General features: G+C 49.0%; 1 protein-coding gene across 2 annotated transcripts in view; it reads right to left on the bottom strand.

The window, feature by feature from the left end:
* Fam178b (family with sequence similarity 178 member B) overlaps positions 1 to 22,739 on the bottom strand; it is an 85,927-nt gene that overhangs the window by 57,831 nt on the left and 5,357 nt on the right. For both annotated transcript variants that reach the window (XM_032899512.1, XM_032899511.1), the window contains 3 exons: positions 13,890 to 14,042; positions 5,201 to 5,306; positions 2,726 to 2,810 (listed from right to left, as the gene is read on the bottom strand). In XM_032899512.1, the coding sequence (XP_032755403.1) occupies positions 2,726 to 2,810; positions 5,201 to 5,306; positions 13,890 to 14,042 (344 nt within the window). The remainder of the gene's footprint in view (positions 1 to 2,725; positions 2,811 to 5,200; positions 5,307 to 13,889; positions 14,043 to 22,739) is intronic.

Here is a 22,739-nt window from a genome sequence, read left to right on the forward strand (position 1 = left end):
ACCTGGAGGCAGAGGCAGGCAGATCTCTACTAAGTTCAAGGCCAGCCTGGTCTACAGAGTTAGTTCCAGGACAAGACTATGTAGAGAGACCCTGTCTTAAAAAACTTAAACAATCCTGGTGAAAAGGGAAATGTGTGCTGGCAAGATGGCTCAATGGGTAGAGGTACATGCCATCAAGTCAGACAATCTAAGTTAGATTTGCAATAGCCTTCTGACTCCACAAGTAAGCATGTGGCACATACATGTGTGCACACATACATACATGTGCACACACACACAATCAAGAAAGGAAGTATATGTAACCCACACCATACAAACAAGCACTGTGGGTTTCCTGTTCTGTGCTAACAATCAAGGTACAGCTTCATGAAAACATGGCTTGACAAGAGAAAGTCTATGCGATGCCTTGACCTGAACCAAGCTTTACATAGGGCAGGGGCTCCATTGGGGCTTACTTGGTCTCCAGGCAAGTGAGAGTGAGGGCAATCCTGCAGTTTCCAAAGGTGGACTAACAATTCCTGAGTCCTGGCTCCTGGAAGCCAGCCTTACCCAGCTGGAAGTCCAGTCCCCCACTCTGCTTCCCCTTTCTCTGATCGTGATTGCCAACTCCATGCACTCCCTCCATGCCTTCAGAAGGTTATCAGTCTTCTGAGGACAAGGGCTGGCCTGGATCACCCTGTCCCCTTGCCATCCTGCTGGGTTCTAATGCAGGTGACCTCCAGGTATCTGTGAGTGGATGAGCAGACATTCCCTGAGGTAAAGACCAACAATGTTCCTGAATATTCCACACTCCATGCTCATCAACAGCTCCTTCTCAACACATCCTACCCTGGACTGCTCTGGCCTTTAACTCCCCTCACAGGATGTGCAGAAACTGAGTCCCACTCCAGACAAAGGAAGTGAGTGGGGCTAAAAGCAATTGAATAAGACCTTCCAAAGGACAGCCATCAGAGGACAGCCCCAGGTGAGCACACCGCCAGGGGACAGAAACTTACTCATGGAAGGGGTCAGGTGATTTCATGGACACAGGTGGTAAAGGCATGAGGCAGTGCTGAGGTTTTGCCATGAGCTCTACTGTGCTCACAGAGGCCCCACCCCGGGCCTCCAGCTGTGTGAACTTGATGAGCAGGCTTTCTTCTGTAGCTTTCTGGATCTAACTTAACCTTAGACATGCACCCTCTGTTGGGCGCAGCTGAGCGGTCAACAGTGGCCCTGAGAGGGGCAGTGGACAATGTACTTTTCCATTGCTGCACAGCCATCAGCCAGCCTCTCAAGCCAACCTGCTCAACAACCCCCATGGCCTCCTCAGCCCTGGTGGCTACAGTTCTCCACTTCATGTGAAATCGAGGCGTCTCATTGGTTAGTGTTTTATTCCAGTCAACGTGGCTTCGGGCTCCTCTGTGGCTTAGCACTGCCCCACCACATGGCTGTTCTGAACATCTTAGTATGCGTTGCGTTTCAGCACGCACACAATATGCACGCTCTGTTACCCTCCCGTCAGGCGGTAGGCTGCTTCCACTTTGTCAATTAAGAACAATGCCACAGTGAACACAGGTGTACTGTGTGTGCTTTAGTTAGTTCTTCTGTGGATCAGGCCTGACTTCTTCCTAATCAGGAGGGATCCTGACCTCAGACAGGGAGTTCTCTAGGCCAGGCTCGTGGGGACAGGACCCCATGCTAGGCTCTTAAGGAGCCAGAGCTGAGAATCAGGAACCTGGGAGTGATTGGGCTTGTAGGAGAGGAGAGTGGAGGAGACGCATACCACAGACAGCATGGAGAGGGTAGACAAGGAAGGCCTCTGTTTCCAAAAGGGCAGGCGTGCTGCAGAGGCGGCCCTGGGGCTGCAAATGGCAGCACAGGCCACAGGGGCAGAGGTTACAAAAAGGGAGAAGACGCTTGGACTGGTGGCTTGTCACTAGCCCTTGGTGAGGGGCCCGTGGGGGTGTCTGGAATGCTCTGATTTGACAGATCGCCCCAGCTTGGCAACTTCTGCAGCAGAGGAACACAATGAAGACACTCAAAGTGCAGAGGGTTCTGGCATACCAGGGGCTATAACCTCGGAGATGTGTGTATGTGCGATTTGGGGTAGAGGGTTATGGCTGGACAAAGGCGGAGTCCAGTCCTCTGAGAATCCCTCTTATTGCCAACCCTAAGCAACTTCCAACTGCTTATGTAATATCTTTTGGTGCCAAAGTGTCTAGGTTCAGGTACGGAATGATGACAGCTGAGGAAGGTGTAGCCACCAGCAGGACATGCAATGCTTCCCAGGAATGCTGAGTCAAACATACCCAAATGCCACAGCCGAGATACAGACCAGAGGCTGTCTGTCACTCAAGGGGCTCACAGGACAGCATGAGGGTAGAGGGGTAGCTTTTGAGGTTCCTTCCTGGTAATGTCAGCCCAAAATGCTATACGGCTCTCCTTCCTGGGTCCTTGGTAGAACCCGGATGACAAACTGTCCCTTTTGAAGCAAAGCCTGCCTGGGGCAAAACTCACCTTCCTGGTCAGTAGGGGGTCCCAGGTGGCCATGAGGTCAGCCTGGACTCACTCACTGAGAACTGCACCTAGGCCCCGGCAGAGGTGCTGAGGAGCCAGTTGCCTCAGCTTGTCACTAACACTGGAGCCAGAGCTAAAGATGTGTGGCCTGATGTCTGTGGCACAGGTGATGCAGTGTCCCATTGCATGCTGGGGGAGGACAGTGCCCACCGTGCACCGGGGTACTTACCAGGCTGACGGAACAGCCCATCTATACTGAGATCCCAGAGGAGACCAAATGCTCTCGAAGATGTTTCTGGAGGCCATGTTAACAACTAGAAACAAAAAAAAAGACATTTATTTATTTATTTATTTATTTATTTATTTATTCATTCATTCAGTTAGATTTTTTTTCTTTTCTTTTCTTTTTTTTTTTTAAAGATTTATTCATTTATTATATACAAGTACACTGTAGCTGTCTTCAGATACACCAGAAGAGGGCATCAGATCTCTTTACAGATGGTTGTGAGCCACCATGTGGTTGCTGGGAATTGAACTCAGGGCCTCTGGAAGAGTAATCGGGTGCTCTTAACCGCTGAGCCATCTCTCCAGCCCAGATTTTTTTTTCAAAACAGGGTTTTTCTGCATTGTTTTGACTATCCTAGAACTCACTCTGTAGATGGGGGTGGCCTTGAACTCACAGAGACCCACCTGCTCTAAAACAATTTTTATTACAAGTAATGGTAGCAAAACTTCATACTCAACTACAATGACTCACATGGTCTCCTGGCTCCAAAACATGCCCCCAGCCCACTCTCCACCCCTACCACACACAATGAGGACACTGCTGACAATGAATCATTTGCTCAGCTTCTGGCTTGGTAAGTCAAGAGTGCTAAGGCCTGGAGGTTCACTTGGTGTGGGCAGCATAGCTACAAGGGGCCCTGGAGCAAGGAAGATGCAAGTTCAGGGCCACCAAGTCCCAGTGACAATAGGACCAATGGAGTGTCAACCAAGCAGAGGCGGTCAACCAAGATTCGATGGTCACTCCTCATTTAGAATGGACCCAAGTGGGCTAGACAACCTGTGACCTGCCCAATCTAGCTGCTTTCCTTGGACCAGGTTAGCTAGTCTCCCATTCAGAAGTCCGGTCGGGCCATGCTCTTGCCTTGAGTGCTCACCCTCCCCATCCCTGGCTCTCCGCCCCCAGCTGAGGATCCCCTGCAGTGGCTTTAGGAGACCCCAGTGCTGTCTGTTAGGAGTCTGACAGAACAGCAGTACTGTGTCCCTGCTGCTGCTGTCCCTCCCTTGCCCAGGTCCTGAGCAGAGCTGGGGATCTGGGGGAGGAGACAGGTTTAAGAACAGACAGACTGTAGGGCTTTTTCATTTAACCCACACTGGACTGTTGGCTCCACCACACACAGCTGACGTCTGGGACTTGGCCAAAGCAATGCAGAAGTCAAAGTGGCAGAGTCTGAGCTTACACCTGGGGCTAGGCCTGAACTCTGCTCCCCTGTCAACCCCTCTGGTCCAAAGGACACCGCACAGGAGCTAGGGGAGGCCTCTCCATCCAGTCCATGGCCTGGATTTCAGAATCTAGTGGAGACTAAGCCACGAAAAAAGGGAGGGCACTTCTCGCCTGTCAGGGTCACACAAGGATCCTCTGTGGGCGATGTGTGAGAGGGGTTCTTTGTGCCTCCCAATGGCCAATTGTACATTTTGTCATAGTCTGTGGAAGGAGCAGAGAGAGACCGCACTGGGGGTGCAGAATAATAGCTTGACTGTTCTTGGCTCCTACTCACCCTGCAGGCCCAATCTCCCCACCCTAGGAACTGGGGGAGGTACTGAGGGGACAGCTATGCACAAGGGTTCCGGGGCCCAGTATCCTTCCCCTCTAGGACAAGAGAACCACAAGGATCCTGAGGGTGCAGAGTGAGCTCTCCCTGGAAGGCCAAGCTTGAGAAGTGCCCAGCATGCTAGGCTAGCCCTGACTGACAGCCGGGCTCCAGGCCTCAGCTGGAAGCTCTGGGACAGGCCTGAGCAGGGGCCAAAGCAATACAGGACAGTTGGATAGCAGCATTAGGTCCTGGACTGTCTGCTAGCCTCTCACCTACATTTACATTCTCAGGCAGAAGGTGTGTTGCCTCGAGGCAAAATTTTCCTCCAGGGAGGAACCTGAGGCAGAGGGAGCAGCTGTTCTTCAATTTTCTAGACCACCTACAACTTCATAGAGAGCAGCAAAGCCTTAAGCTCCAGAGAGTGGACAGCAGTGAACTCATGAGCCCCAACCTCCCCTGCTGCAGAGGAGCCCCCCTCCAGCTGCACCTCATGACTGGGACAGCCAGAAAGGAGTGGTGTTCACGACAGACTCTGGTTGAAAAGAATGCACCCAGTCATTCAGCTCTAAGCTTATTAGGAACACCAGGCACCCCAGGAAAGCCACACCTCTTACTCAGTGGCATAGGAATACCCTAGAGGCACACAGGCTGGGGATGCTGAACAGACACTTGCAGGCAGTCTTCATTTCTGGGTTCAGGCCCCTGAACCTCCCTGACTTTGGCACATTAGCATCATGGTGGAGATCAATCCCTGCCAGTCCTCCTCCATCCTCTGTAGCAGAAGCACCCAAGACAAGAAGAGACTGAGGACCCAGCCAACCCTTGCGCTGCCTAGGCTATGGGGCTGCCTCATTCCTGCCACCTAGTGGCAGTCCCGTGCTTCTCACCTGGAACAGCCACCGCAGCAGAGGCCGAGGGCAATCAGCAGCATGCAGGTAGAGGTTGCTCAGGAAGCCATTGTGCAGAAAGGAGAGCTGCTCGGGCAGTGAGGACCTGTGGGGTCAGGCAATTAGGTTAGGGTAGCCTCCCTCAGCAGGGGCTCTCTGGCCAGTTAGTCTCAATAGCCTTGCTGCAGCTACACCTTGCTTTGAGAGGAAGAAGCCATGAAGCACACAGAGACACATAGGACAAAGATACTTTTAGAATTCTTGGTATGAAGTATCATGGGAAAGAGAAAACTAGTTGTGACATCATCAGAATGGCTTGTTGTCTCCAAAGTTGCTTACACACCACTGCATGGTGCTTTAAACCTACAACTGACTAGTATTTTTGTCCTTGTTACATGACAAAGGAGAAAACAGGTAAGAGACCCTTGGGGTCAGGCACCTGTGCCTGAGGCTCCTTCTGGGGCTCCAGCTGCAAGGGGTGGACAGGATTACCCATGGGCACCTGCATCTTTGGGTCCAGTTACACAGCGTTTCCGCCTCATCTTGTGTTTTTCTGACACAGAGGGGACACCTGAGAAGATGGGAAAATAACAGAAAGAGGCCCAGAGCTGGGGACATCTTGGAAGGAGATACCCAGGAAGGGTTCCATGAAAACTCCCACACTGTTCAGGCTGCAGCCATCCCAGGAGTGCATGCGCATGCTCAGGCCAGTCACATGGCTTTAAACAAAACCTGCATGTGTAGTCCTGTATCCTGTCAGAACAGTCCTGGCAGGGACATGAACTCTGGCAGTCACCCTGCCCTGCAGGACCCCGGTCGTGAGGAGTTAGCTATATGGGGCAGTGTGTGTAGCTGCAGGGCTTTGGAAGGCTACACTAGACTCTGTCTGAATTTCCGATTCCTTGAAACTGGCTGTAAGGTGGGGTGCTCTACCCTTTCTCTCTAGAGAATAGCCTAAAGATGGCCAACGTGGACTCCAGGAAATGAACCCATGAAGTGAATACTCAGATAATACCCTATGTCCCAATCCTCTTTGGCCAGCCCTCTCTGCCCTACCCCGTTTTGAAAAGGACATCACACTGCCATCTGCCAGGAACAGAACACTCCAAAACCAAGGCTTTTCCTGAGCCAAGCTGCTGTCTCTCTGAGCCTGTCCAGGCCATTCACAAATTATATATATTTTTAAAAGTCATTTAAATTTGCAATAGAAAGAAGCATTGTGTCTGTGCTGACGATGGGATGACTACTGCGGAAACAGACTTCCCTGTGTGTGTACAGGTCCCACCCATTCTGTTCCAGGTGCCTGTCACGGAGATGCTTTCTTGGCACAGGGGAAGGAACGACACCCCCTAGCAAAGGAAAGCCTGAGCGCTTATACACTGACAAGACCTGCTAGAGACATGTGTTGAGGCCACTGGAAATCGGGGGGTTGGTGGGGGATCTGGGAGATACTAGCTCTGGCATTCTGCTGGGGTGGGGCAACCTGCCAGTTGCTCGGTGGGGGGACCAACTGTACAGGCCCCTGCTGGCTTGGAGCAACACATTTTCAATTGCTGCTCTGAGGGAGTGTCACTGTGTCTCCTGCTCCTCTGGCTTCCCGGTGCACTTCCTGCTGAGGAAATGAGAGCTGCCTGCAGGTTCATCTCTGTCGAGGTTGATTTTATCCTTAAGGGAAGGAGCCAGGGAGCCAGAGGCCTTGCCCCACAGTGCTTTGCAGCTAATGGCTTCCTAGGTGTTCTAGGTCTCTTGCTAAATGAGCTGCAAGAAGCAAGATGTGACTGGGGAATGAGCAAGTGAGGGTCTCTGGATATGAGGGGCCTGCTGACCATAATGACAGGGGCTCGACCCTGAAGAGCAAGGACAGACCCTATAACACTCCTGGGCATGGAGACCTGGAACAGAAAGGAAGGAGGCTATGCCACGAATCCTCAAAACCTTGGGTGGCACAGTCACTTGTCAGGTGTATAGATGTGCAGATGTCCGATCTCCACAGCTGGAGCACTGATTCTGAGCCGCAGACAGTGCGACTGGTAAAGGCGCTGCTGCTAGGTCTGATAACTCAGTCTGACCCTGGGACCAATACGGGAGGGGAGAACTGACTCTGGAAACTTTAGTCTCTACTGGCTTGATGTGGTATACACACACACACACACACACACACACACACACACACACACACACACACTCAGACACATACTCAGACACACACACACACACATGCAAATGTAATAAAAAATTAGACAACATTAACAAAATCTCCAAATAAGAACACTTGATGCTGGGTCCAAGTTCACACCTTTGCCAATGCTGAGTTCAAAAATTAGCTTGAGAATGTCAGAGGCTCTGGAGAAGGAAGGGACAGCAGATGCTACACAGATCAGACTGAGCAAGACACACTCAGTCCAGCTGTCATTCCCAGGATGCCAGTGAAGAAAGGTTCAGTTGGAAGGCCCTCAGCTATGACTGCAAATGAGAGGGACAGGGCACAGGCTAATCCCCAGTCATCGCAGCTATGACAGAGGGCAGATATATTCCCTCCTCAGTGTTTGCTGCAACAGGAGGGAGGGAGGCAGAAACTCAGCAGAGAGAGAGAGAGAGAGCGCAGCAGATATCAAATGGGGGACCATTCACATGGTGGGCTTCTGAACAAAGCTGCAGTGTCCTTGGAGTGTCTGACCCTGATATTGTCTAAGGGAGGAGCTTTACAGCTTCTGCCTGCAAGTCCACTGTATGGGCAGCAGTCCCATTGGGAAGAATCTCTAAATGGTGTGCGAATCCCAGGGACAGCAGAAGGATAAACACCAAGGGGGAACTATTTATACAGTATGACTTTCTGGGGCCTTGCCAATTTTTCAGATGCAAAGTTTCAATAAAATGCCCAAACAGAAGAGAATGAGTAATGGTAGGCATGTCTGCCTGCGCTCCACTTTTCTTCTCCTTTGTTTAAAGAGTGCGAATACCACCCCATCAGAAGCCCAGGTCTGCCAGCAAGGTGGTCCAGCTTTGTTGCTTCCCCCTTTTTTGGGGGCGGGGGGCATCTGCCATGAGCAGGACGGTCTACATTCCATAGCTGGCTTCAATGTGACAACCCTCTTCCAGGAACAGTACATAGAGCAAAACAGGAGCCTGGGCTGTGGGGGTGTCAGGATAATACAGGTGCTACATGGTGAAGTTCAGATTCACCATCTCCTGCTTCCTCCCAATCCTCTAATAGTCACAAAGGAATAGCCCAGTCTGCACCTGGGCTGCCTGACAGCTCGTCTGCCCTCACAGCAGGACAGACAGATGGACGGACACACACACGCACGCACACACACACGCACGCACACACACGCGCGCGCGCGCGCGCGCGCGCCCTACATCCTTGTGAACACCTCAGGGGCTGGGGAGGCAGCCTCTACCTTCCTGGGAGCAGGCATCTGCCCTGGCACAGCATGTGGTCCTCCACCTAGTCTGATGCCCTCCAGAGACTCCTCTATTTGGGAAGATCGAAATTCCTTTCAACTGCTGCCAATGAAGGGGAAACAAGCTTTGCCTTCTGGGACCCTGGGAGCTGATGCCTGTGGTCCCATGAAGCTGATCCCAGGTCATCTGTCAGTCAGCTGGGTGACAGAATGGGAGGCTGGTTGGGGGCTGCTCCCTTTAAGTGGTGGGACCTAAGGCAGCATTCCTGTACAAGGCTGGCCAGAGCTGGAGGCAGAGCCTATGTCTTGCCCTGCTACTCCAGAAGGATGGCTTGCCTGATCTTTGAGGACACTTCCATTTTCCTCAGAGGGAAAATTTTTCTCCCTTCCTGGAAAGGTACAGAGGTAACTCTTTTTAAGAGGTATTTAAAAGCAAAACAAAACAAAAAAGCACTCGTTGGGCAGTGGTGGTATTACACTTTTAATCCCAGCATTCAGGAGGCAGAGGCAGGCAGATTGCTATGAGTTTGAGGCCACCCTCTACAGAGCAAGTTCCAGGACAGCCAGGCTACTCAGAGAAACCCTGTCTCAGAAACAATACTGTAAAAAAAACAAACAAAAACAAAAAACAAGCCCCTCCCCCCAGCAGGTTTCCCCTTCTCCAAGGGCTACTGTGATACCTGCTAACTGTACAAAAAAGTTTAAAAATACAGGAAAGCAACTTGAAAAACTACTTGTCAGTTCACAAAGCATTAATTTTAAATTATGTGTGTATGTGTATGCGTGCAAGTGCATGTATGCACACGTGCATGTGTGATGTGTCAGTACAGGTACATGTATACCCTAGTTCACATTTAGAGGTCAGAGATCAACTTTTGGAAATTAGTCTTCTTCACTGTGGGTTCTAGGGATCAAACTTGGGTCACCAGATTTAGCAGCAAGTGTCTTTACCTGGCCTAGCCATTCCAAGGGCCCACGATCGACTGTATGGAAAGGCCTCATGATCTCTTAGGCAGCAGTTCTCAACCTGTGGGTTCTGACCCCAGAAGGCTCACATTTCAGATATTTACATTATTATTGAGCACAGTAGCAAAATTACAGTTATGAAGTGGCAATGAAAAAATTTCATGGTTGGGGTCACAACATGAGGAAGGTTGAGAACCGCTGCTCTAAGGTCATGTTTCTGACCAATACCGTAGAGTCATGATTGAATGGCTATTGCTCCCACTCTTCTATCTTGGGTATAATAAGGAAATGCAAGGCGATCTAAGGAGGTGGCCCTCACTCAGTGCCTCGCCCCCTTTACATATACACTGTGACACGGATATGTCACAAGGGCACTTCTCCAGAAAGTAAAGTATGATTCAACACCACTGACCTGGGCACCACTGCAACTGCTCATTAGTATATCTGAGGGAGGAGGGTCCGAATTCTTTCTCTAGGGAAGCTGGGCAGACACCTAGCTCCCTTGGGCAGGGCAGCTTGGATCCCAGGTCATTGCTCCACAGGCCATCTCATCTGTCAAATATTTCCTGCCTCCAGCCAGCCTGTTAGAGGCAGAAATGTGCTGGTGGTACCAACACCCCCATATATCCTACTCCCTTCACTCCCCAGCCCTCACACACACACATGCACACACACACAGACACACACACACACATATGCACACACACACACATATGCACACACACATACACACACACACACATACACACCCATACACACACACATACACACACACAGACACACATACATACCCGTGCACACACACACACCACACACATGTGCACACACACAGACACACACACACAGACACACACAGATACACACAGACACACACACACACACACACACACACACACACACACACACACACACACACACGCACCTGGGTGCTAAGGCAGTCTTTTTCTCCTGACACCCAGTCTTGCCTGCCCACGCCCAGTCAGCCCTGTCCTTGCTCCTTGGCCTGCCCCGTCCTTCCTTCTGCCTTTCATCACTTCCTGATTTGGCCCCTTTTTACTGGGGTAAGGTGATCCTTTATCAGAGGTCACATGCACACCTCATAATCATGTTGCAGGTAGGGACACCTTCTAGACTTTTAGGCATTGGTGCATTATTTACAACAGAGAAAAGTTGAAAGAAATGTAATTTCCAAAAGACTAAGAAGGTGGGTGCCAGGACATTAGAGCAATGTGGATGGAATTGTTATGGTGGCATCACATGATCAAACTGCAATTCTCTGGGTCATGGTTCTGACACCAATCAGAATGATCTATAAGTGTATAGGCCAGCAAGATGGCTGAGATGGAAACAGTATTTGCTGCCACGCCTGATGACCTGAGTTCAATTCCCAAGACCCATGTGGAAGGCAAGATCCAACTCCCAGAAGTTGTCCCCTGACCTCTACACACACATAAGACATCCAGGGTAGAAGAGAAGCCTTTAGAGGACGCTGGAGAAGCCTCAGTGGTTAGAGCCCTTGTTGCTCTCGCAGAGAACCTCAGATTTCCAGCACACACACGGTGGCTCACAACCATCCCTAACTCTAGTTCTAGGGGACCCAGTGTTCTCTTCTGACTCTTCAGGGCACCAGGCATGTGCAGGAAAACACTCATATAGATGTATGTGTAGAGGTATATATAATATAGATATATATAAAATGAATAAATGTAAAATTTTTTTTTTTGGTTCTTTTTTTCGGAGCTGGGGACCGAACCCAGGGCCTTGCGCTTCCTAGGCAAGCGCTCTACCACTGAGCTAAATCCCCAACCCCATAAATGTAAATTTTTTAGAACTTTAAAAGAAACATCCAAACTGACATGGCTCATGCTGTGGTTGAATGGAAGGGTGGTGGTGGCCTTTTCTCTATTCGTTTGGCCTCCACCAAAGTCACCAGCCTGTAAGTGTACCAGGCAGAGAGCAACAGCTCTGGATTCTCCTTATCTTTGTTATATTCTTTTTTTTTTTGGAGCTGGGGACCGAACCCAGGGCCTTGCGCTTGCTAGGCAAGCGCCCTACCACTGAGCTATATCCCCAACCCTTCTTTGTTATATTCTTGAAGATGAGCTCACAACTGCCAAGTGTTGGGGCATGATTGTGGTAAACGGTTTAGAAATCCCCTTACAGAGCAATCTGTCAGTGGTTACAAGGTAATGAGCATGAATTTACTCCCCAGCAGAGGAGGAGCCAGGCAGCTGTCCTTTTGTTATCACGCTTGCTTCTGGCTGGGAAGGCTTTCTGAACGGATGGCACAGAGAGTGAAGACACTCCCAGCAAATACACTCCTCCTTCTCTGTCTGTGGGGGATCTGACCCTTTGACCCTCAAGAGATGGTCAAAACAGTGTCTGGTACTGATTCCTACACAGTTTACCTGTGTGTATTGTGTACGGTACAATGCTTGAGAGCTGCACACATGGAGTAGTGTGCACTCAGCCACTGGGTCGTCTCTCCAGCTCTACTGTCCCAGCAACCCCAGCTTATGAGTCTTCTTTCTCCTTTTCACTTGGAGGAAGGAAGCATCATGTCGTCTCTTTGGCCTGTGTGAAGCCCCAGCAACACTCTACTTGTGCTCTGCGGTGGTCACTAAGTAATTTCCTTAATGAAAGCCCTCCACACTGCATGGATCAATCTGATAATGGAGCCAGCTACTAGTTGATTAGAGCATGCTCAGTGGGAATACAACAAAGGCAGGGTTCATGCATATGCCAGGCTGACGGAATGGGATGACACAAATTTCAACACTCATAATAGTATATAAGGTAAAAACCTATAAACTATTTCTGGATTTGCCCATGTAATATGCCTAGACCACAGCTGGCCCCAGGTAACTGAAATGACATGAGCTATAACTATGGTAAGGGCCCTGCTGTAGGGAGGAGTGACCGTCACTGTCTCTGACACCCCAGAGTTTGGCCCTGTGCTATGAAACAAGCTCCTTAGGCCATGCATGGTGAGTCTGGCTCAGAATGCTCTCTGAAACTGTGGTGTGGGGAGGGAAGGCAGTATGGACATGTAACGTGCGGCCTCATGTTTACTGTAATGTAGGCTTTAACAGAGTCTTTGCTTCCAGGGGCTGAAGAGAGGGCTCAGAAGTTAAGAGCATATTCTTTTGAGGGAAGAACAGGTTTATTCCACTTTCTACTCCTTCAGAGGACACAAAGTTGCTTCCCAGTATCTACAGCTGATGGGCCCGGGGCACCTAATTCTGGCTTTCTGAGGCACTACCCACACATATAGCATACATTTATACACACACACACACACACACACACACACACACACACACACACACACACACAAGTTTAAATCTTTCAATTAAAATGAGTTTGTGTATCTAAATTAGTAAATTTTCTACAAGACACACATAACCATGTTACTGTGGCAGATAATCTTGGTTGTCAACTTTATACACCGACAAAGAGGGACACTCAGCTAAAGAACCGTCACCTTCGGATTGGCTGTGGGCACGCCTATGGGACATTTCCTTGATTACTAATTGACGTAAGAGGGCCCAGGCCACCGTGGGCAGCATCATTCCTAAGCATGTAAACCTGGTCTCTCTCTAGGAAGGGTGCCTGAGCATGAATGAGTCTGGGAGCAACCAGTAAGCAGCGTCCTCTGCGGTCCTGCCTCCAGGTTCCTGCCTCCAGGTTCCTGCTTCAGCTTCTGCCCTGACTTCCCTTCATGATAGCCAATCTGTTTTACTACAGTTGCAGGGGGCAGAAAGTAACAAATACCACCACCAGTTTTCATAAAAGGTTACATATCCATGTTGTTCAGATCAATGCTTTGCATTTTCTTATCTGAGGTAGCTCCTGTCCCTAGAACAGAACTGTTCCTCTGTGTTCCCTATGTCTCAGTCAGTTTCTCATGCTGTGATAAAATGCTATAACCATCAACAACTTGAAGAGAAAAAGGTTTATTCCATCTTATATTTCCAGATAACAGCCCACCACTGAGGGAAGTCAGGGCACAAACTTAAGCAAAGCAGGAACCTGGAGGCAGAAGCTGATGCAGAGGCCATGGAAGAGTGCTGTTTACTGGATTGCTCCCCATGGCTTGCTCAGCTTGCTGTTTTATAGCCCTGAGGATCATCCACCTAGGGGTGGTACCACCCACAGTAGGCAGGGCCCTCTTACATCAATCATCAATCAAGTAAGTGCACCATAGACTTGACCACAGGCCAATCTAATGGAAGTATTTTCTTAATTGAAGTTCCCTCTTCCAAAATGACTCTATCTTGTACCAAGCTGATATAAAATAGCAAGCACAGTATGCTTACCTGAGGAAGAGCTCTTCCAATTGGCTGTGTGGCCTTAGACTAGAGGAGTCCAGGAAGCAAGGCAAAGGGTGACGCCTAGGCAAGAATACAGTTTCACCTGGGTGCACTGGTGGAATGACCTGCAGGGACACGGAGAACTTCTCCACCAGCATCCTGGCAAGGCAAGGGGTACGGCAGGGTTAGAGGTGTGCCTAGCTCTGTAGCAGCCTATACAGTGCTAAGAGGGGAACAGTGGCTGTGTAGCCAGGGCCAGAGTGATGTCTGGGAAGGGGTGAGGAGGTACCACCTGACAGGGCACCGTCAGTGTAGGTGTCCATGCTAGTTGGGCCAGTGACCCTCGAGCTCCAGCACTTGTAAGGACAACTGCCCAAGAAACCTACTGAAATGCAGACCCGGACCTGTCAGCCACTTAGGAGAGTTGCCTGCGCTCACAGACAGGAGTGGAGCACCAAAGTGAAGAAGGGACTCTGCGGTTCTGTTGAATCGAGAGGGAAGGAAGACCCAACTGGGTCTCCACACAGCTGACCAACACCGACAGCCAGTTACAGTGCACTGATGGGCGGGATGCCGAGCTGAAGACTAGGGTGTGCGGGTGTGCAAGTGTGCGCACGCATGTCATCTCCTAATAGATTCCAAGATGGATCCTAAATGGACGCCTGCCACCGCAGCCAGTATTATAGTATATAGTCATCTATGACAGAATGCATTTTTCACAACCGAATTCTTGTCACACACCATGGCTGTAACTTACACAGTTTGAAGTGTGACAGGAGACACGCCAATTTCTCCTCCTTCCCCACAGCTTTGCAGGTGGAAGATCTGTTCTGCAGACTTTAGCAAACAGCAGCAGACCATTTCCTTTTTTTTTTTTTTTTTTTTTTGGTTTTTTTTTCGGAGCTGAGAACCAACCCAGGGTCTTGTGCTTCCTAGGCAAGCGCTCTACCACTGAGCTAAACCCCCAACCCCACCATTTCCCTTCTTAAATGCTCACCTGTTTTCTTAAAGGAAGCGCTTTACAGCCTTTGCTGCACATCTCTGTCTCCTGCATCACTACTCGGGGCTTTGGGGCTGCATTAAGTACAGCAGGCGTGACCTGAACACATGCATTGATTGATCCTGTGGCTGCTCTCTGTCAGTCCAGGCGAATAATGGGTGGGCACCACAGTCAGTGTGGACCCAAAGGGAAAGGGGTAATTAGTGTCCTGGGCAAGATGGAGGAGACCACAAACTTTACTCACACTACTTATGCACTGTGTGTTTGGGAATTCCATTTAATATTTTCAGATGGCAGTTGACTATGGTTACCAAAAGAACCACAAGGGAAACCAGATAAGGAGTGACTTCTCTACACACATGCAGAGATAACATACCTGGACACAAAAGCTCCCCTAACCCGTTACCGATATTCCCAGCTACCGCCCTTCTGAACAGACTTAGGTGGGGAGCAGAGGAAAACACATTTTCTGCTTGCTTTAAAAAGCCACCTTCCATTTGGTATTTTAGCAATATAAAAGCCATCTGACAATGGTGACAGAGACATGTTACATTCCCTTCTCTACCTGGAAGGGAGCCCACGGGTTCCCAACCAGATATGCTGTCTGAGGAGGCATCACGACTCAGGAACTGGGACATGAGCAGTTGGCCGTGGCCTTGGGGTCACATTCCTGCCACCTGACAGCCAGCCTCGTAAACCTGAATCACTCTCTGGCCAGGTGACCCAAGGTAAGACTCTGAGGGCTGTCCTGGGGACAAATGGCACCATGTGTGGGAAGGATGGTAGAACCCAGAAGGTTCAGGCTCTGTGGGTTCACAAGGAGTTTGATGGCTACCATATACATGGTAAGATAACCTAATTTGGTCCTGTCCTTGCTATTAGAATGTTAATAGCTTCTTTTGTTACTTTTGTAGCTAGAAAAATGTGAAAATTATTAAGAAATCAATAATAAGTTGGTTCATCTGTAAAGTGGGTCCTAGCCCTTTTCCCTAAGGCATCACTCAAAGGGACTTTTGTAATGTTAACTGTAATGTATGTGTATCATTAGAGATTCCAAGACACTGTCACACGTCTAATTAGGGATTTCCTGTGTAGCCTAGAGCAGAGAATAAAGGGCCATGTTGTGGTTTAAATATCTCTCTTTCCCTTCCCCTGCCCTTCCCCAACTCAGCGCACACATAAAGTCTTTTAAGTTTAAGAAAGAGATAATTTAGGATGTCATCCTGTCAAGATTTGAGCCAATTCTTAGTGTATGAGCACACACTCTGCTTGGGAAGATCAGGGTCCTTTTCTAACACAGACAGTTGTGGCAATCACATGACGTCTTGTCTGGCAGATGATGCCTAGCCCCCACCCATATTGCCTTGCTGGCCCTCACCACTTCCTCTGGTCCCATTCAGAGATGGAACAGGTTGGTACTTCCCTACACCAGTGAGTCATTTTTAATTTTAAAGTGTAAGATTGAACCGTCACACCACAATGATCCTACATCAAAACCACCACCTCAAAGTGGCTGTTGTCCGAGAGCCTTTCTCAGAGTGCCACTGGAGAGTGTCATGTGCCCAGAAAATGAGCCATGCTTTCAAAGCACAAACACCTTCTGCTGGCAGCAGCTGCATGCACAGCTCCCTTTTGTGTGGAGTTTTCTGACCTTTAAGTTATGACTTCCACAATCCTGTGTGCACTCAGTAGAAAGGTCAAAGACAACAAAATTATTCTTACTACCAAGTTTTTAAAAACTTTTTTTAATTTTGGGCCAGGAAGATGGCTCACATGGTGGAAGAGAGAGCCAATTCCTCCAAACGTCTTATGACCTCACTCATGAGCTGTGGCCATACACACCCCGCTCCAAATAAATAGATGTAATACAAACGTTTAAAATTAAATGTTGGGTGGGAGTGGGTGGGTGGGTGGGGGAGCACCCTCATGAAGACAGTGGAGAGGTGACCAGTGGGGGGTTATGGAGAGGAAACCAGGAAGGGGGATAACATTTAAAATGTAAATAAAATCACCAAATTAAAAAAAGAAAAAATATATCTCATATTATTACCTCTAAATTTTTTTTAAATGTCTCTGTGTGTACTTTGTATGACGTATGTGCCCGTGTGTTCATCTGGGGGGTCAGAGGACAACCTTGAATGTTGGTTCTTACTGGCTACCTTGTTTGAGACAATGTCCGTTTGTTTATCTGACTTTTTTGTTTGTTCTGCTTTTGTTTGGTTTTGTTTTTTGTTTTGAGACACAGCCTCACTCCAAAGCAAGGCTGGCCTGGAACTCAATACATAGACCAGGCTGGCCTGGGGCTCCAGAGACCTGCAGGCCTGTGTCATTCTCGGGCTATGCACTACACCTATTTTTGTTTGGTTTTTCCTCTTCCTTCCTTTTCTGTGTCCCTAGGACTATGCACCCTAGGACAGCTGGCCAGCCAGTTTCTAGGACGTCTCCTGACTGTGCCTTCCATCTTGTGTTAGATTCCTAGAATCTCAGAAGAAATGAATGCTGTGCTTCTGGGGCTATGAACTCGCTTTGTCCATGGAGCTGCTATCATTTCAGCTCACTTCAGAGACTTTACCAAAGTTTTAAGAGGCCTTAACTAAAGGCTACATATCCCATGTTATGATCCCTGAAGTCAAGTCCACAGCCTGGGACCATTCCCAGTGACGCAGTCACAACATTCCCAACACACTGATTCAGCTCAGTTTCCGGCTACCACACTTCCCTACAGAGGTTCCTGGACACCAGGCAGACCCAGCACCTGCCCTATGGGGATCTGGCCAAAGCCTGACGACCTCTTAGCAACCCTGAGTCCCTAGGAAGCCTGCAAAAGGAGCTGGCTGTGCCCATCTGGTGGCTGTTCCTGTCAAGACATGTTCTGAGACTTTCACAGCGAAGAGGAAACAGAGGAAAAACCAGAATAAACACACGGCTTCACCTGCTTGTGATCACTGCTGCTCCCTTTAATCCAAAGGGCAGCAGCTGCTGTCGGGTGGCACTGGTTCTTTGGGGGGCATTAGTCCAGCTCACATCAGCTGGAATCACGCCCTGTGCACTGAGGGCTTCATACATGTCCAGTGGATGACCTCTTGACACTAAAAGACCAAAAAGCCTTACCCTCTGACCTCTACCACGGAGCCATTTTCTGAACAAGAATCCTACGTTGTTGCAGGATATTTGATCGCACTGCGAACCCTGACATTGTGAACTGGAAAAATCTGTTTCTTGTTGAGAGGTGTCTCGGCCCTAGCACACATCTCTAATCCAAGAGCTTTCTGTAAACAAGAGCTAAATAAAGTCAACGATAGGTCAAGAGGCAGAGCAAGCAACCAGTTGACAGGGCGGGAACGTAAGGAAACCCAGGAAAGAGAGGAGGGACTTTGTGTTGAAGGGCACTTAAGGCAGCGTGGAGAAGGAAAAGGAGCCTTTTCCTCTGGGACTTCGGTGGAGTAGGAAGGTCAGCTGGGCATTTTCTCTGCCTCTCTCAGCTGGCAGGCTTTCACCGTAGGCTCTGGCTCCTGAGTCTTTATTAGTAAGATCCAATGTTTGAAATCGTGTTAAAAACAACTCTATGTAGAGCTATGAAGCTGACTGGGCATGTGTAGACCCTCAAGTCCTTCACTTTTCTCTCCAGCCATCTCTCCCCACACCTGCATCCTTATCCCCGAGCTCTGGCCTAAGAGTGGCAGAGTCACATTTCTTTCTTTCTTTCTTTTCCTTTTTTTTTTTGAGTCAGGATCTCATGTAACCCAGGCTGACCCTGAACTCATTTTGTAGCAAAGGATAATCCTGAGCTCCCAACCCTCCTTTCTCTACCTCCCAAGTACCAGGGTTATAATTATACCCTGCCTTGCCCTATTTGGGGAGGTAGTTATGTTAAAGACTTGGGACTCTCTTCTTAGTTTGACTGTCTGGTGAATAAACTCTTCTGCAATTTTTTTTCCTTTGGTGATTGGCACACTGAATGGGGAAAGACTACCCATTTATAACAAAGCCTGATACCAGTCAGGAGGCAGGGTCCCCTAAACTAAAGCCTGCCAGCTAGTCCCTGCCCAGGGTCCATTTCCACACCCGGGTATTCCTGTTGCATCGTCAGACTCTGTCACTGAACTCTTGCCTACAGGGGACCTATGTTTAGGAAACTTTTGTGAAACTGTAACTCCAGAGCCTACTCCCTATGCCAGAGACCGGCTGGCTCTAGGCCTAAAGCATTTACTGTCTATTTAAACTACAAAAACCAACCAAACAAAAAACCAAAAACCAAACAAACAAACAAACAAACAAAAACCCAAAACCTTTGTCTAGGAATAATCTGTGAAAAAGACAAATGGCCAACCACATAGACCCTAAAATCATCTCTGGGTAACTTAAAATAGTGTGATGCCTTTGGGCATTCTTAAGGCAGGGTCCCAAGGATGTCAGCATGTTGTCCCTGAGCAAACCCTGAGCATGGTCAAAGCTACAGTCATTATGCCTGGGTTGAGGCTAATCTGTGCACTCAAACTCACAAAAAAGCCACACCTGGACATCACACAAGTAAGGCTACCTGAGGCCACCTTCTTATCACTCCCCTCCAGTTTCTCCTGTCACCTGCATTCTATTATGTCCCCCAGCCTCTCCAACCACAACAAAAGACAGCCATTCTGTCTTCCAACATCAGCACATCAGCTTCCTCATTTTTTGTAGTGTCCCCATGAAGGAAAAAAGGAAACAAGTGATCAACAACCACAAGCTGACCAACTAGTCCATCAAGCCTCTGCCCTACCTGAAGTCCTGCCCTACCTTCCTCTGAAGCTCCTTCCTGACCTTCTCTTTGGCCTGTCTGCCTGCTTGCCAGACAGGTTGTTCCCACACAGCTGCTCTTGACAAGGTCACAGTTACTGCTGTGCTGCTACATGCTATTGTATTTCCTGACCCCTACTGCCCAGCTGTCCACTAGCGCTGGCTCTGGGACAGCTTCCCCAGCACGCTCAGTTGCCTTTTCTGTTTCCCTGCCTCAGCTGTGGACCTCAGCTCTTGGACACTGGCTTTTCCTGCGGTAGGTACACTAACCCCCAACACTGTCTCATCTTGTTTCCATGCTGTTTCTTTGTTTTTGAGCAGGGTCTTGCTTTGCAACCCTGGAAATACACTATATAATCCAGGCTGGCCTTGAACTTTTGGTGACTTTCCTGCCTCTGCCTTCCGAGTTCTAAGGTAACAGGTATGTCATGTCATGTCTGACTTCTTACAGGCTGTTTAACATCACCTGCCTGTGGTGATTCCTAACCTTGCCTCAGCCATCTACCTGAACTTGAACTCTACTTCTAAGCCCGCCTCTGCTCACTGGATCTCCCTTCCTGTATTAGAGATGCCTCCATGCTACATGTGATGGTGCTCGCTTTGTCTTAGTATTCTATGGCTGTGAACAGGCACCATGACCAAGGCGACTCTTATAAAGGACAACATTTAATTGGGGCTGGCTTACAGGTTCAGAGGACTAGTCCATTATCATCATGGCGAGAGCATGGCAGCAGGCAGGCATGGTGCTAGAGAAGTAGCTGAGAGCTTTACATCCTGATCCTCAGGCAGCAACCAGAGACGCTGAGTCTGCCATGGGCTTTTGAAACTTCAAAGCCCACTCCCAGTGGCACACTTCCTCCAGCAAGACTACAACTCTTTTTTTTTTCTTTCGGAGCTGGGGACCGAACCCAGGGCCTTGCGCTTGCTAGGCAAGCGCTCTACCACTGAGCTAAATCCCCAACCCCTAGACTACAACTCTTAATTCTACTAAACATTCCACCAACTAAGGGCTCATATATATTCAAATATATGATCCTATTGGGTCAGTCTCCTTCAAACCACTAACATACCTGTAATCCCCAAAAAACTGGGAGGCAGAGGTAGATGGATGAAGTTTGAGGCCAGCCTGGGAGACCTAGTTCAAAAGATAAAAACAAAGCTTATCCCCATCTTCCAGTTGCTCAGGCCCAAGACCTTGGTGCCCCTGCTTTGCTTCTTTTTCTCCTACTCTCTAGCCCACTCCATAGCAAACTGTCACTTCTCCCTGAAGCAGCCAGCACTTGCCTGCCCTGCCCACCTGCCTATGGGTCTGATCAGCATCATTTTTCCTAGATTACTTGCTGGGACTGTGTGTGATACACGAGTGTCTTGTGTTTTCTTTTTCTTTTTAAAGATTTATTTATTTATATAAGTACACTGTAGTTGTCCTCAAACACACCAGAAGAGAGCATCAGATCTCATTTACAGATGGTTGTGAGCCACCATGTGGTTGCTGGGAATTGAACTCAGGACCTCTGGAAGAGCAGTCAGTGCTCTTAACCACTGAGCCATCTCTATAGCGTCGTGTCTTTTTTCCATGACTTTTGGCTTGTGACTCCCTCCTTCAGGGGAACCATGGAGACTAAAAAAACTCTCCTTCCCAAAGGAGTCCCCTAAAGTCACAGGAACTCCCTGAATCTGCAGAATCTTCCTCTGATCTACCTTACTTGACAGTCATAAGACAACCCCCATCACAAAGGACTCATGCCCAGATGAAGGAACGCTGCATGCAGATGGAGGCTAAGACCCTCCACAAGTGGGCACAGGGGGTGTTTCCTGTGCAGCCCATCATGCCTATGCAAGGAAATTTCCAGAAAGATCCAAAAGGGCAGATTTCAGAGAACTCCTGATAGTTAAGGAGGCTCCTGGGCAGCGGCATGCCCAGAGATGGGGAAGCTCTGTGCCCCTCCCCAAAACTCATGTGTCTCTTCACAGGTTTCCTAGCGTCTTTTATGGAAGCAATGCTGAGTCCTGTGAGCTATCTTCGCAAATTCACTAAGCCAAAGGAATGGGCTGTGTGTCTGAATCCCCAGTTCATACTGAGTCAGTCGGAAGGACAAGTAAAACAATCTGGGCTTGTGACAGGTATCTGGAGTGGGGACAGGGCGCTATCATCAGGATGGAATCCCTACTGTGGGATCTGACTGTCTCCAGGTAGACAGTATATAGACTTTAGAAAATATCACCTGGTTTGATTCCCGGTAGAGAGAAATCCCCATCTTCTGTGTTATAGGGTGAATCCAGGAAAAGGAACCATTTTAATGTTTTATCAACACATGCTCTCCACCCTGTGACTTCCTTCTGCCCCTGTCCCACCAGTCTGCCCTTGCTATAGGATGCCATTTGGGTGTGTGTCAGATCAATGGTGCCTACTCACCTGGAACAAAGGCCTCCAAGACTTACTTCTAGTTCCCTGACCTGTGTCTGGCTCTTACTGCCTTTAGATTTGCTCAACAGTCACCTTCTGAAAGGCCTTTCCCAGCATGCCTTGCACTTCCTTCCCATATCTTCCTCTCTCATCAGCCTTGTCTTGTTTGTTTGTCTCTCTGAGCTGAGAGCAAATGGTGCCACAGAGCTTGGTACAAGTTGAGGAACACTGATGGACAGATGAATGAGTCAGTGAACAGGCAGACAGACAGATGCCTGGTGACATACAGATGGAACGAGTCCTTCTGAGTCACCTACAGTGAATTCAGTGAATTCTAGTCCCCAACATGGCAGAGTCTCTTCATCAATGAGAGCATCATGGTAAGAGAACCCAGGCTGGGGCTATAGTTTGGTGGAAGAATGTCTTCTTGGCATGCATCAAGTCCTCCAATACAGAAAGAAAAAACTCTAAACACACCCAAAACACATCAGAGAACTCTGAGGGGTCTCTGAGAGGCCACCTCTCTTCCATCTGAGGACTGAGAGTCTTCGCAGAAGCTGGGCAGGCACCATGACTTCAGATTCCCAGTCTCTGGAATTCACTGTGGAGAGCAGAGTTCTAAGGGCTGATGTGGCAAAGCACGCCTTTAATCCCCACACTGGGGAGGCAGAGG

Source organism: Rattus rattus, chromosome 4 (genome assembly GCF_011064425.1).
Source record: "Rattus rattus isolate New Zealand chromosome 4, Rrattus_CSIRO_v1, whole genome shotgun sequence".
Lineage (NCBI taxonomy): Eukaryota > Metazoa > Chordata > Mammalia > Rodentia > Muridae > Rattus > Rattus rattus.